Here is a 15,614-nt window from a genome sequence, read left to right as displayed (position 1 = left end):
GGGGGAATTAATGTAGTTAAAATATTCTTTAAAAAGAAACAATGATTTTACAATCTGATAATGTTTAGAGACTTAATCTGAAAACATTTCAACAAAGTCTTTTTCTATTTGCTTTAAAAGCCACTTTCTAGCAACAGAGAATTTTATGGTTAAGCATTTTCTAAACTATATTCCTCAAGATATTGGTAGGTACGCTACCCTCCACCACCACCTCCCCTCCAAAATACCTCTGATCAAATTTAAGGTTCAGAAATTTTGTTTCCTCATAGGACTGTGAGAGTGCACTAAAGGCTCTGAGAAGTTAAGAAACTTTGAACACTTTTGTTAAACCTTTCCAACAGAGTTGTTTTACCACAGATTACTTTCCCTCAGAAAACATTACAGTTTGAGAATTGTTATTGTAATCAGAGCAACAGACTGAAAATTCATTGTTGGAGTAATAATCTTTAAATTTCACAATATAAATACCTATTTATGTTTAAGTGTTCTTTGACATAAACATTTTCTGGGATAGACATTTGATACATAATATCAATTGTACAAATCATCCCAATGGCAAAAAGCACTTACTGATGCTAGGAAAATATCAGTGGGTTCTATGTACAGTCACTTTGAATCTAAGCCAAAGGAGTGATTTAGATTTTGTGAAATCTAAAGAGAAATGTGCTAATATTAGAATGGCTAATATATACATGCCAGACCCCTGAGTCCCAAAAAGAAAAAAACGTACACACAAACACACACTGCCTTGAAGGAACACAGAAAATGAAGACAGATGTGTAGACAATAACATTATAATGAGATGATGACTTTATCCAAGTTATGTATAAAACAGGACTCAAGGAGAGAAGCACTTATGTCACTTTGGTACATTAAGGAAAAGTGTCACAGAGAGAGAGGGAGCATCAGAGCTAATACTTAAAAGATGACAGGGAGATTGCTAAATGACCAAGCTAAAGTAAGGGCAATATGTAAAGATGTGGTGGTTAAGAGAGTGAAAATAGAAATTCATGAGAATGGAGGATTTAGACATAAAAAGGTCTGAAATACTAGCTAAATAATTAAACTGAAAATTCATCTGAGAGATAGGCACGTATCTGCTTTCTTGGCATTGAACCCAAAGTTTTTATTTTTTTAAGCTTTTGGAGCACAAATTTTAAAAGCCTAGGCAGCAATTTGAAGACTGGTATGTTGTTTTAGATTCAACTTATTCTGAAAGGGCATTAGGAAGACGGTAGGGGACAGTGAGGGCAGGAATAAACAAATGGAATTTTTTTTTCCCCCCGTAGACTTGAGGACAGGAACCATTTCCATCTGGTTCATTCTAGTTTGCTCAGTGTCTCTTAGTGAATGTTAACAGTGTTTTTTAAATTAAAGTACTAAATAATATTTTAATACTTAGAAAAAATTAATAAGAAAAAATCATATTTCCTTGCTATTAAAATAATGCTTTGGTAAGCATATCTACAAATAAATCTCTGTGTGAGCCTCAAATTATTGTCAGAGTAGACAGAACATTTTTATAGCCCTTCATATATCTGGTGTAGATTGTATAACCAGTATTTAAAACAGTGCAAATAAACTATAATGTATGTTTAGGTTTAATTTGAGCCATAAAATGAAAATGATAATTCCTCTTCTAGGCTTTACATATCTTTATTTTGCTTACAGTTTGCTTCAATTTAAGGAGGCAGACTTCTACAGAAGTATTTTAGGGGATCAATTTAGGGGATGGATTTCCACAGAAATGTTTATGTACATATTTTAGAAATAATAGGCATGACAGTAATTTCCTTGGAAAAGTTTTTAATATCAACATACTCAGAATACATTTTTTGTGAAAACAATATGCAATTGTTTAATATACATTGTAAAATCATTAATTTTATGAAGTTTCCAACTGTCTAAATACTAAAACAATCCCATATTCTGACATAAAGAGGAACCACTTTCTATATTATATCAAAATTAAAATTTACCCGTATTCTAACATTGAGAAATGAGATCAGAAAAACCCAACATTATAAAGTCTACCTCGAAGAGATCAACAATGACTTCACAGACTGTCTTTACTGTATATATACACACAATATTTTTTATTTTAGTTTTTTGAGACACATAACCTGTCCTATTTTAATGATTCATATATTTAACAGAAGGTTATAATGTAGAGGTCAGAGAAGAGGATTTGGAGGCTGAAGACCAGTGTTCAATCTAGAACTTCCTAGATTACTGCATTTCTATCCCTTGTGCCAGCTGACACATTATAAATGTCTGAATGAATAAATAAATTACATTAACAAGGATTTCTTCATCTATAAATTGAGATAATACCACCTACCACACAGAATATGTGTGTAGAGCAAGTAAGAGAACTAACTGGTGCCATAGTGCTTTGTTCACTTTAAGACTCTGAGTTAAAATTATTTTTAAAAATTTGTGATAGTAGGGTTTGTTGTTTAGTAAAAACATCAAATGTCAAACTCCAGTCTTGGCTTTGATATAATATTTTACTTATGTTTTCCTTTTAACAAGGTATCATTAACAACAAATTTGTTCAGTGTTCATTTTAACAGGGAAAAAAAAGTCTTACAATTCATTAAACACTGTATGTGATTCAGGTCAACACCCATGTCCTTCTAGAAAATCTCCTTTGGTAAGTCATTATAAGAAGAAAATCTGTTTGTTTCAAAAGAAAACTGGTTCATTGTAAAAAGGTCTAAAGTTTACACGTTCTCATTAAATTCCAATTCAAAGCGCTTCACACATACATCTTTCATAGCATTTATCACATTGTATTATGAATAATATTTGTTTCTCGCAAGAGACTTTGAGCAACTTAAGGGCAGAAAATCATGTCATATTCATCTTTATATCAAATCCTAGCCTTTGGCTGGTCCTTTGTAGGGGTTAGTGCCTGGTAGACATAGAATTAATGACAGGCATAAAACAGAGGATATGTGTTGTGTCAAAGCAGAGGACAAAGAACTGTTATAATTTTGATTAGTTTTATGGTCTACGAGCTAAGTGATAAGTTTATCAACAGACTGAAAACAGGATTTTTAAAAGATTCCTTTTACGTTTTTCTCTATGAATGAAAGTAGTTTTAAGGTAGACAGATGTATGTTAAAATAATTTGATGCAGGGAGAGTTTGGAGCATGTTATTGGAACAGTAACATGAAAATGACATGGAAAAACCAGCAAAAATTTTTACTTTAGAATTACTGAGTGGTAGTTTATTCAGTGCTCTCAAATATTAATAAATGAAGTCTAAGTAACTTTGCCAAAAGCTTGTTGTATTTTATAATGCTTTATTTTTGTGATTTAAAAAATGTTATATTAAGATATCAGAGTATTATTGTAGATGGGAATCAGCCTGCATTAGTGTTTTGTTTTGTATTGGGGAGGGGCGGTGAATCACGTGAGAGTTTATACTTGGGAAACATAGTTTATGTTTAAATGATTACTTGCCCAACTTATTTTGAGGTATAAAATAGAAATGGTCAGTAAGTGTTTGCTGATGTGTATGTTTGAAACCATATAAAGATAGTTGAAAACATGTAATGACAATTCCAAGGAGCTACATCCAATATTAAAGATAACATGACTTAAAAAAAAAAAGATAACATGACTAACAAGGTCTACATTATACACAAAAGAATTTTCATAAATATTTTAAGTGCCTGATGATAACTAAAAGAGACGTTTCCTGCCTTTGTGCATCTAGTTGCTTGGGAGGCATTCCTTATTAAAAGAAAGGGTGCTAATAATATAAAAAGACTTTTTGCTAGGAGCTCAGCAAATGTTATAAAAAAATTTTTATCACCAAGTAGCCATTACCTTATGGGAAGGATTTACAGTAATATGTGATTATGTATATGCTACTTTCATATGGCGGTGTCAGAAGCTCAAATCAGGCCTGGGTAACCTGATTGTACATTAATAAATTTTTACATGATTTGACCAAAGCTGTTTGAAGGAAAGGGTTCTTATTAAACATTTATCTGGTAAAATAAGGCAAACCCTTTAATTGTTCAAATGGAAACTATAAGAATAGTTCTGATATTCTATTTTGTAAAATAATTAGCACTTGCATAGCTTTATCAGAGACACATGTATTTTTAAAAAGATCTACATTCTATTTCTGTTATGCAGTATGGTTGCTCTATTTGACTCTCACTAAAAGAGGAGACAAAAATCAAGCTGATGTGTAAGATAAATTGACTTCATTTTAGGTTATAAGTTGTAAAGATATAATATGGTAAGTACTTTTCTATAATTCAATTCTATTGTGGGTTTATGGAAAAAAAAGAAAGCTTAAGAATTTTGGTATCAACACACATGGGGACAGAGGGAGTATTCCTAACATGGAACTGTGTAGCATGTTTGCCTATTAACGTATCAGTTTTGAAATAGAATATGTAATATTTTTATTATGAGAATAAATGTGGTATACATTTATCTTTTTGTTTAAAGTAAAAGCTAGATCTCAATCTCTGTTATTTCATAACATACTTTCTTAGAAGGTGAATATAATCAGCTACCTGTTTTTAGTAGTCTGAGTTACTTGGATGATGCAAAGGTACTTCACATTTGAAAATACTATTTTCAAAATATTTTACAAGCTATTGCAAAAGCTAATTTTGTTATGAGGGAGGCCATGATTAGCTCAGTTTTACTGATAAAAAGATATGAAAAGTTTAAATAAAAGAACTTGCCCTGTACTTCAGGTTTTTTCCTAAAATTTTTCCCAATCACAGTGCCAAAAATAATAATTTAATTAATACAAAATCCAGCAGTTTTAAAGTTTTATTTCATGTTGGTTAATTCCTACTAGGCAAATTACTTAGAATGTAATATCCCAACTTTGGTACAGGAAAAAAATTTTTTATAATATAATTTAAAAACATTACTTGTCATAGACTGTTCTTCAAAAGAAGTTTAAAAAGACAAAAACACAAAACACTTTACAAACATACAATTTCCTAGAAAAAAATTTAAGTACATGATTCTCACATAAGGCACTTCCATTCTCGTTCAAATAAGTTTCATAAGAAGTTCTCCATTTTTTTTTGCAACCAAGTCTTCATAAATAAATTATGCAGTAACGTTGTTACTTCAGGTAAAACTTTATTAAATACCCAATTTTGGAATAATTTCCTTAAATATCTTTACCTTTGAACAGAATGAAGTTCAAGCATCAAATCCTAATTGAAGGTACTTTTAGTCTGTTTTGCAGTTAGAGAATTGGTAACGTTTTACCTTGTTGATCTTGTTCAAGAATCTTGAAATCTTCCAAAGGAAGACTGTTTAAGGCAGTTGGTAAAATGTGTTCTGATGTGCCCTTAAGTAATATATTATTTGCTTCTAGATTCTTCACCAAGCACGTGGCTTTGATCCATCTTCGAGTTGCTCTGCGTTCCTTCTGTAGGCAAGTTTTCATTTTCCTTCTTAAACTTGCTATTTCCTTTTCCAGTTTAATTATCCTCTTTTTTGCTTCCATAGGGTTCCTAAAGGCATAACTGTGTTCAAGTAGTACTTGCTGACTACTAATGTTTGATTTTAAATTAGGTGGTCCGTTTGGAGTACAACTGTTGTTTTTCTTCAGAAGATTCCTTGACTTGAGTTTCTGAGCAGAATAAAATTAGAGGGTTGAACATAAATTATGGAATATCACAAATAAGTAAATTTTGTTTTGGATAACAGTATTTAAACTGCTCTTTTAAAAACTGATTTTAAAAATTTGATAGGAAACATCAGCAGCCTATCTCATGTAGTCATGGATTCAAGTTTCTCAACTGGTTGAATTAACTCCAGCCACCTATTTCTTTTTGTCTTTTCTCTCCAGAGAGATAAAAGCATTGGTCTGGAAATAGAGAATGGACTTCCTAGGTCTCTTCCAAATTATTGAATATGATTCTGTAGAGACTTAAAAAGATTCTTTGCAATATTCTAAGGACAGTATAGAATGCATTTAGACATTTGGTTTATTTGTGATACTGATTTGATCTCTTTTTTAGGTAAATACTATCTTCTCAATTTGATTAATATTTCAGACCTGTGGTCCTACTTAATACAAACATATTCCAAAGTATCAAGCTCCTGAATAGATTTACCTATTAATTATGCACAGTTATATCTTATTGATACATTCAAGGTTTTAAAATCTGGCTAGAAACTTTCTTTCCAAATCAGAAACCTGAGGACCCTTTTTTCCCTTTATCTCTTTCATTCAATTAGTCATCAAGTCCTATTAATTCTATCTCCTAAATATCTGTATCACAAATCCTCGCCTCTTCATCATTCTTTTTTTTTTCACTCTCATTTCTTTTTTTTTTATTTTTATTTATTTATTTTGCAACACTGTGCAGCATGTGGGATCTTCCCCGACCTGGGATCAAATCCACGCCCCCCGCAGTGGAATCGCAGTGTCTTAACCACTGAACCACCAGGGAAGTCCCTCCTTTCCATCATTCTTAATGCTACTACCCATATCAAGCCCATATCATTCATGTCTGGCTTGAATATATTAAAAACTTCTTAATTGATCTCTGGCTCATTTTGATCCTCACTAGTCTATTTTCTGCCACACAATAATTTTCTAACAGATCTGATGATTTAATACTGGCTAAATTCTTCTTTGCCTCCCTATTATTTAAAGAAAAAAATATCTTTTTTATATGCCAAAATATCTACATGGCATACTGTACCATTTAGGATCTCACCCCATTCTGCCATTCACCATTTTTAAAAAATTAATTAATTAACTTTTGGCTGAGTTGGGTCTTCATTGCTGTGTATGGGCTTTCTCTAGTTGCGGCGAGTGGGGGCTACTCTTTGTTGCGGTGCTCGGGCTTCTCATTGCGGTGGCTTCTCTTGTTGTGGAGCACAGGCTCAAGGCGTGCAGCCTTCAGTAATTGTGGCGCATGGGCTCTAGAGCGCAGGCTTGGTAGCTGTGGCACATGGGCTTAGTTGCTCCACAGCATGTGGATTCTTCCCAGACCAGGGCTCGAACCCGTGTCCCCTGCATTGGCAGGCAGGCGGATTCTTAACCGCTGCACCACCAGGGAAGTGCTGCCATTCACCATCTTAATTTTTACTCCAATAATATTAAACCACTTATAGTTCCCAGATTATTTGATTAATTTCATAGCTTTGTCTTTCATTCAACATTTATTGAAACACAGGAATTCATTTATGAATTCCTGGGGACACAACAGTGAACAAGTAAGATAAATATGGTTCCTGTCTTCATGAAACCTACAACTGGCATTCCTTCTGTCTAGGGGAATTGGCAGGGACTCTTTTTTGATCTGTATATTCCCAGCATCTAACTTGGATTTTGACATAATGTAAATTTTAGTAAACATCTGTTGAATGAATAAATGATCAAAATGTCAAAAACAAGGTATACTTCAAATTCAATAAATATATGAGTTTGTACTATGTACCAGGCACTATTTGAGGTTCTGAGGATTCAGAAATGAAATGCTTGCCCTCCTGGAGCTTTTCTGATAATTGGTTTACCACAATCTCCTCTCCCTTCTCTTCCATTCAGATAGTAACTCATGTAGATTTACAAATTTAACTGTCAAAAATAACTCAAGAAAAGCAGTGATTTTTCCTCTCTGAGAGGAAAAGATGTCTATCTTCCTTTTCAAAGCTAAACTCTTTATTTTGTTGACATTTCTTTGAGAATTCTTACATGAGGGAAAGGCACTTTTCAATTTCCACTCTGACAACCTCCCTTCTGAACCTTTCAGTGACCCTGTCTTTCTCAGCTAGCTTTTTCCCCTCTGATCAGATCTTCCCTAAAGATAAAACATTGTTTTAATACATTCATACTATACCTTAAATTTCTCCTTCCTTTTAAATATCACTTGCTAACACTTATTTTCCATTCACTCCTCAACTCATTATCTTTTGTTCTCATCATGCTATTGCAGCTGCGCTGTGCAAAGTCAAGAACCCTCTCCTACGTTCCAAACTCCAAGCTCAAGCCCAGCCGAAATGCCTGAGCTCTATGAGGTTTTCTGTTATGCCTCCCTCTGAACTTATATTCTTTGGTGTAACTCTGGTATTCTTTGGGTGTGCTGCCCTGAAAGCACTTAACACACATTATTTGCATATCATCTTAAAATCAGAGCAGAGCGATGCTGGAGGTTTCATTACCATTTCTCAGTTTTACCAATGGGTCAATTATTGATAATAATAAACAATGATGTAAAATTCCAATACAATAAAACAGTTTAGGTTGGGGAAAGAATATTGGAGTCAGGAGTGCTGAGCACTAATTCTAGCCTGCATCTTCAGTTTTGCAGTTTTCTTGAGGCACAGCATTATATATGAATTTCAATATATTCTTTTTTTTTTTTTTTTTTGCGATACGCAGGCCTCTTCTCACTGTTGCGGTCTCTCCCGTTGCGGAGCACAGGCTCCGGACGCGCAGGCTCAGCGGCCATGGCTCACGGGCCTAGCCACTCCGCGGCATGTGGGATCTTCCCGGACCGGGGCACGAACCCGTGTCCCCTGCATCGGCAGGCAGCCTCTCAACCACTGCGCCACCAGGGAAGCCCTCAATATATTCTTAATTGTTCCATGTTACAAACAAAAAGGGATGGATTCTAAAAATGGTTAAAATGGCGTAAAAGTAGTATTACTTACCATGGACTTTATGTGGGTACAAAAATCAAAAATGGTTGGAACAGCATCCATTTTAAGTCGTCTAGTTTGTCCTGTTAGGTCAAAACAGGAGGCTTCAAAGTGCTTTGAACAAAGAAAAGTATGTTTTCCTGGCACAAAATTTTTGCGCCTAACCAGGCGAACCCATTCTTTTCTTCTTTTAGGATCCAAAGGAAACCTTTAAAAAAAAAAAAAAAAAAAAAAAGGCAACTCAAATTCCAACTATCACAATTCTGGTTGTACCTCAATGGTTAAAAGAAAATTTGAAAGGTAACAATTTAAAGTGTCTTCCATTTACATATAAATTTAACAATTTCCGGTATCCAGATACTGGAACAGAAACCAATTCATGCTCATTTTTATAAGTTGTAAAAAAGTTAACAAAAAACTAACTTAAGTGGTTTAATTTTTCAGGGTTTTAAAAAGAGATCTTTCTTCCCAAACGAGTCCTTAACAAGGGCAGTAAAATAAACAAGACTAAACTGATCTAGATCAAATTTATGTAGATCCATTATAAGCAGGAATAATTTTACAGTGCTTTGATCTGCTGCTCATGTACGTGGTCAAGACAAATCAGATCATCTACAGATTAAATTTTATGAAGACAGATTCTGGTATTCCTTCCTCTGTGTTCATTATGATTCTTACTACATTGCTTTGTAATTTTCCATTTTAATAAATTTCAGTGAAATCAAAGAAGATTATAAGTTTCTCGAGGACATGGATCATTTTATCTTTTTTTTTTTTTTTTTTGCAGTACGCGGGCCTCTCACTATTGTGGCCTCTCCCATTGTGGAGCACAGACTCCGGACGTGCAGGCTCAGCGGCCATGGCTCACGGGCCCAGCCGCTCCGCGGCATGTGAGATCTTCCCGGACCGGAGCACGAACCCATGTCCCCTGCATCGGCAGGCGGACTCTCAACCACTGCGCCACCAGGAAAGCCCTCATTTTATCTTTTTATCTAACTTTAACACTTACGTAGTGCCTTGCAAACAGCTGGGACTCAACAAAAATTTGCTTAATTAATATAAATACAGAATATATGAATTTATAATTCACTATATTACTTGCATGAAGTTAAACTGCATATATTTTTAAAAAAATGACCTCTTAAGCTATGTTGTACAGTAGAAGGCATAATTAATTACTACAAAAAGTAAAATGCTGATGACAAGCCCAGCAGGAATGTTTTTCCTTTTATATTTATTTCAGATATAAAATATACTGATATGCACCCAGTGTACACTTGTTAAGGAAGAGAAAAATATAAGGGCCTGTCTAAAAATTCGAATGGTAACTGTGTTGACTGACTTGCAAATAGAGGAATCAACATTCCTCTAAGTTTGAACTGAACTCTTCTTTAGTTTGACTACCTTATCCTTGAAGTATTAATTATGAACTCACTAGTACCTAAAAAGAACCATTAAATTTATGTTAGAAGATCATGTGGCTCAAAAGCCCCCAACTGAAGCTTCATTAGGTAACAGCTTTGGCTGTGTCAGATATACTAGGCTTGCTCAAATTACCAGCAGGGAGGGCCACAGAGGTGAAGGCCCAGACTTACTTACTTAAGACACCCTGCCATCTCATGTCCCCACCCCCACTGCCCCAAACACACCCTCACCTGAGGATAACATTCGTGTGTCACTCTGCAGTTCACATGTTTTCATATATGTACGTTGTTTTGCATTTCACTAGAAATACAAGTCTCTCTAATGGAGACTTTATCTACTCGGCCTAGCCCTCACCTCTTAATAGTAATGTATTCTCATCTCAAAGCTTTCTGATCACTTTCTCATCTCAAAGTGATCTGAAAATGTTTCCTGAGGATTAAGCTAAAAATTAAGCTTTAGTTTATAAGCACACTTCTTCTTCTTGGGACTTCAAGCACAAATAAGTACTATCAGCACTATTGTATTAGCATTTGTATAAGACTCTTCAGATATATGAAGACTTTCTTTCAAATATTATCTTTCACCCCCTCCCCTTTTAGCTCGTTTTTAAACTAAAAAAAGTTTTAAATTATGAAACCAACGTCTCCAATTGGACCTTAACGTGATCAAATTCTACTTTCTTTTAAGACTCAGTTTAGGAATCCCATGTTCCTAACAAGTTTTTTTATGATCAGAAGACTTGGTCAGATGTTCCTATATCATATAGCACTAATATAACTGTATTCTAATTGTTTACTTTTCTATCTCCACCACTAGATCACAGGTTTCTCCTGGTTAGGAGCTGTTTTTTCACTACTTTTTCGTGTTAGTAAGCATTCAATGAACTTTTTGAGTGAATCAATGAATATACAAAGTAATGGAGTTAGTTTGGCATTACTAAATAATCTTTAGATTACCTGTGTTGAAATAAAATAAGAATAATCAACAATTTTATATTTGATTTTAGATAATGTTTTATACAGTATTAACCTTAATCATGTTTTTGCACGTGTTGTTTGGATTTTTCTCAGCAAATTCAAAGGGTGGGAGAAGCAGCCCATAAACTGAATTTAAGTAATAATAAATCATGTAAATATTAATTTTAAAAAATTAACATGGTGTTAATAGATGGATATATTCTTGTTTACACAATAATAGAACCAGGCTTTCAGAAACATTAGTAGTTTTGGAAAATCACTCAGTATTTTAACAATGCTATTTTGCTTGGGTCTTTAACAGCTGAATGCCTCTTACATTCCAAGCACTGTCCTAGGCACTGAAGACATAGTAGTAAACAAAACTGATCTACCTTTATGATGTCTACCTTCTATGTGGGTATACTGTAATGGGGAAGGTAGAGAATCAAATAGCTTGATATAGTAGAAAAGAGTGGCTGAAAATAGTCTCTGTAATCAAACCAGGTATCAATCCCAGCTCCTTCATGTAATAGCTGGGTGACTTTAAGAATGTTGTTTAATCTTTTTAGGCCTCAGTTTCATCATCCATAAAGTGGAGTAATAACGGTACCTAGTGTGGTTCTAGGGATTAAATGAGACATTGTGAGTAAATGCTCAGCCCAATGCATAGTATGTGGTAAATACTAAATAAATGCTGTTTATTATTATTATAAAAGTAATTACAAGTGTCATGAGTTTATAAAAGGGTAAGTACAGGATTGCACGGAACCATAAAACAGGAAGAGCTAATCTCGTCAAGAGGCCTTAAGACAGTACGAATTAGCTAGGGAAATGAGGATGGTAGTAGTGAAGAGTGTTAAAGAGTATCTTGGGGACAGGAAGAGTGTTATGACATGAAACGAAGATGGAGAACTTTCCAAGTTAAAGAGTAATTTTGAACTTTATCCAAAATGGCATTGGTAAGCCATTAAGAGGCCTAATTTAGAGCTGTCAACAGAAAATGTTTTAACTGGTTGTTAAACACAGCCATTATTAAAAATTAAATTATGTAAGTTTGCATTTAAATAAATTAAAAACAAAGGTAATAAATACTAAAAACCCATCACTTCCTAATTATTTTACTGTTGTCTATACTCTTCAGGTTACTTATGTCTGTTACACCTGTATGGAATAAATGCTATAGAATAGGGTAGTATTGCACGTTTCTTCCCAACTCCATGATCAGTGATGTCATATTGGTAGCTTATAACCAGTTACGGTGGGAGTATTTATATCATGGAAATTGGACAAACATTACAAATCAGGGCTTTCCCCCTTTCCTGGAAATCCTGTTGTTAAAAATTTAGCAACACACTATTGATTATAGAAGAGCGGTTAGGAGTGCATGAATGGAAGCAGTGAACCAGTTAAAAGGTTGTTGTAATAATCCAACTGAGAGGGAATGGTGAGAAGTCAAGGGAGGATGACCTCCTAGTTTCTGGGTGGATGGTGTTTCCATTTACTGAGAAAGGGAATATGGGAAGTGGTGTAGGTTTGGGAGAAGGGCAAGTTCAGTAGTACAGTTTTAGTACGCTGAATGTGAGGAACTGAAGAGACCAGGGAAATAACTGAGACACTTTACCGATAGGTCTAAAACTCATTAGAGAGAGTTGGACCAGAGGTATTGATTTGGGAGGCATTAACAGGTAAATGTTAACCAAGACCACAGGAACCATTGCAATCCTTTTGATAAGAGTGGGAAGACCTTGGTCAGGGGGTGGAGTGGCAGAGGAGACTGAAGTTAGGCCAAAAAAGTAAGATAAAAATCACAAAATTAGTGTCAAATAATTCAAAGTAGAGAGTATTTCAAGGAGGAAATGATCACATGCCATGAAAAAAGGACGCTGGAGTGACAATTTATGTTAGCAAGAACAGTTGCAAAAGATTATTACTGGCAACACTTAGACTGGAATGGGCTGAGTAAAAGAAAAATGGTGACAGTAAGTTTAGGCAATATAAGCTGTACATGGGGATAAAGAAGTCTACCAATGTCCTAGGAAAGGAGTGAACAGTGTTAATTATGAAATAGGGATTAATTTTATTATAAATAATGTTATTTTAACACCTAAACTTCTGGGGTTACACATGAAAATGTTAATTTCATAGCAAACAGTCAAACACGGAGAGGAGGTATGTATGTTAGGGTACCACTGTGCATCTCCTAAACATTCATTATTGGTCCCTTGAATCCTCCCTCCCCCTCATCTTCCAAATCAAATGACCATATATGGTAGTTTCTCCTCAAACATTTCTCAAGTCTGTCCACTTTCCATCTCTACTGTCAGTACCACTGTAGTCTAGGCCACTGGGTGGACTCTCCATTGTTTTACTACAGGTTCCCAACTTTTTTCTCTATCAACGCTCACCTCTCCTAATCAAGTGCTGATTGTGCCAGCAACAGAAGTACATTTAGTTCAGTTGATGCTGTAGCAGGATATCCTTGTGAAATAGCAGGTGCATTAACATTCTGTAATAAGCTCCCTTCTGTCAAATTCATCTCTTGATGATGCTTGACCAGCTCTTTAAGTAACACTGTAATTCTCTGCACTGCAGCCTGAGGGCTTTTTAATATACAAATCTAATCACGCCATTCTTTTTAAGCCCTCCATAGCTTCTCAAGTACTCATTGGATAAAATAGAAAATCCTTTAAGTATCGTACAGGACCAAATCTATGTCATCTTCTGGTCTCGTTTGAAATTTCACATCCTTTGAGAAGTGTTCTTTGACTTTCCAAGGCTAAGTTAGAGACCCTGAAGGTCTCTTCTTTGGCACTTGACCACGATTATTTATGTTGGTCTTTCTCATTCCAACTCCAGGAAGGTTAAGAATTCTCTGGATCCCTAGCACCATGTCGGGGAAATAAGAGCTTGGTACACATTTGATGGATGAATGAATAAAGCACTACATTTGCATGAAGTAGATGAAAAACAGAAACACCACAAGGATTTTTTTTTTAAGTGGTAACTTTTAATAAGTGGGTACACTTTGTCATAATGAAGTAGGGAGAAAGGTCAAGGATATCATTTTCTACATTCTAAGATCTTAAGTTGTGAGGTAAATAAAATCAGAACTGTTTGTACTTAACTTTTTGAATGCTTCTTTTCTTCAGGCATATGGCAGGCACTTGCAGAGAAGGTAAACATTTACCAAGTACTTATTATGTTTCATGTAGGGTTCAAAGCGCTTTCCAGAGTTCTGATTTGACAGAAATAAAGAATTTTGATTGCTCTTCCAGCAAACGAAGGCAAAACATAACCTGGGTTCTTTTTATATTACTCTGTTCTAGTAAGAATAGAAAGCTTATTTTTTCCACTTTCATTAACATCGCTTAATTCCACGGCTACTTACGATGATGACTCAATTTTTCCGCAGAGTTACTGTGCGTGACTATTTGAAATTTAAATGCTTCCCATGTCAATCCAGCTAGTGAGAATTGACTAATTATACGGGAACACAGCAGGCTTTTTAGGTGACTGCTGACTTGAAAAGGCAGATCTTGCTTCCTCTTATGGCGTCATTAATATCAAAACTTGGTCTAACACATAGGGAGTAAAAGAATAGAAAATTAAGGTATCCTCCTGTCACTTTCTAGAGAAGGAGTAATTACGGAGAGAACCTGGCTCTCTTTTACAAAGTGAGTAAACCTTCCCCGAAGGGAGCGAAAAATTGGACAGATTTGAGAAACACACACAAAGGGCAAAAATGATGCGTCCCTGCTACTAGCTAGCTAGCTAGCGAAGTTATTAGAATTAGTAGAATCCTGTTCTTTCCACACAAGCGATACCCAGCCTAGGAACTCCCGTTTCCGTCACCCCCACTCCCTGCCCAGGTTACCTGTGGAAGCTGATGTTAATGTGCTTGTTGTAGGTAGTAGCACAACCCGCCGCGGCGCAATTGGTCGGCATTTCCCTTTCGCCCTCATTCGGCGCTGTCTTAAGCCTAATCTGAGGCGCGGGCTGCTACGCTTTCTTCGGGAAGAGACTGGGCAAGCGAGGCTGGGGAAGGGCCCACCCAGCTAAGCTGAGGGAGCTAGGTGGGAAGAAAGGGTGTACGTATGTGTGCGGGGAGGGGGGGGTGTCAGCCTTCCCTTTCTCTTTATTAATATGGCGGACTTGAGCCACAGGAGCCGACAGTCCTGGAGCTCTAATTCCCTTCGTTTACCTTCACCAACATGGCGGACGCACCCCGTCCTCTCTCAAGCTCCCAAAAGGGAGTAGGACTACTGCTTCTCTTCAGCAGCTGTCCTCCGAGCAATTAAAAAAAAGACGTGTGTCCCTCCCATCCCCCTGAAACTCTCACGGCCGAGATTAAGAACGGGCCCGCCTACCCCGCCACGCACCCAGAAACCCCAAAGCAGCGTCTGGAGTGGGGACGGGCCTCAGACTGGAAGGACAAACTCTAAGCGAGAGCCAAAAAAAAAGACTACAACTCCCAGTGAGAATCGCGTTGTCCTAATTATTATCGCGTGAACTGGGAGCCTTGTTTCCTGCGTGCCGCAGGAAGTGACGTCACGAGCAGAGCCACTTCCAGAGCTCTCTTC

The 15,614-nt window shown here is 35.9% G+C and overlaps 1 protein-coding gene across 1 annotated transcript; it reads right to left on the bottom strand.

Annotated features, from left to right (window-relative positions):
- Nucleotides 1–1,789: 1,789 nt before the first annotated feature.
- On the bottom strand, nt 1,790–15,584 carry THAP2 (THAP domain containing 2). The gene is made up of 3 exons (XM_004281896.4): nt 14,909–15,584; nt 8,666–8,861; nt 1,790–5,630 (listed from the first exon to the last, which is right to left on the bottom strand). Exons 1-3 carry the CDS (start codon nt 14,977–14,979, stop codon nt 5,241–5,243), a joined length of 657 nt encoding a protein of 218 aa, XP_004281944.2. The 5' UTR covers nt 14,980–15,584; the 3' UTR covers nt 1,790–5,240.
- Between the last annotated feature and the right edge of the window lie 30 nt (nt 15,585–15,614).

This window comes from Orcinus orca, chromosome 11 (genome assembly GCF_937001465.1).
Source record: "Orcinus orca chromosome 11, mOrcOrc1.1, whole genome shotgun sequence".
NCBI lineage: Eukaryota > Metazoa > Chordata > Mammalia > Artiodactyla > Delphinidae > Orcinus > Orcinus orca.
The sequence above is the reverse complement of the archived record's forward strand: the minus strand, read 5'-3'. Positions and strand labels throughout refer to the sequence as shown.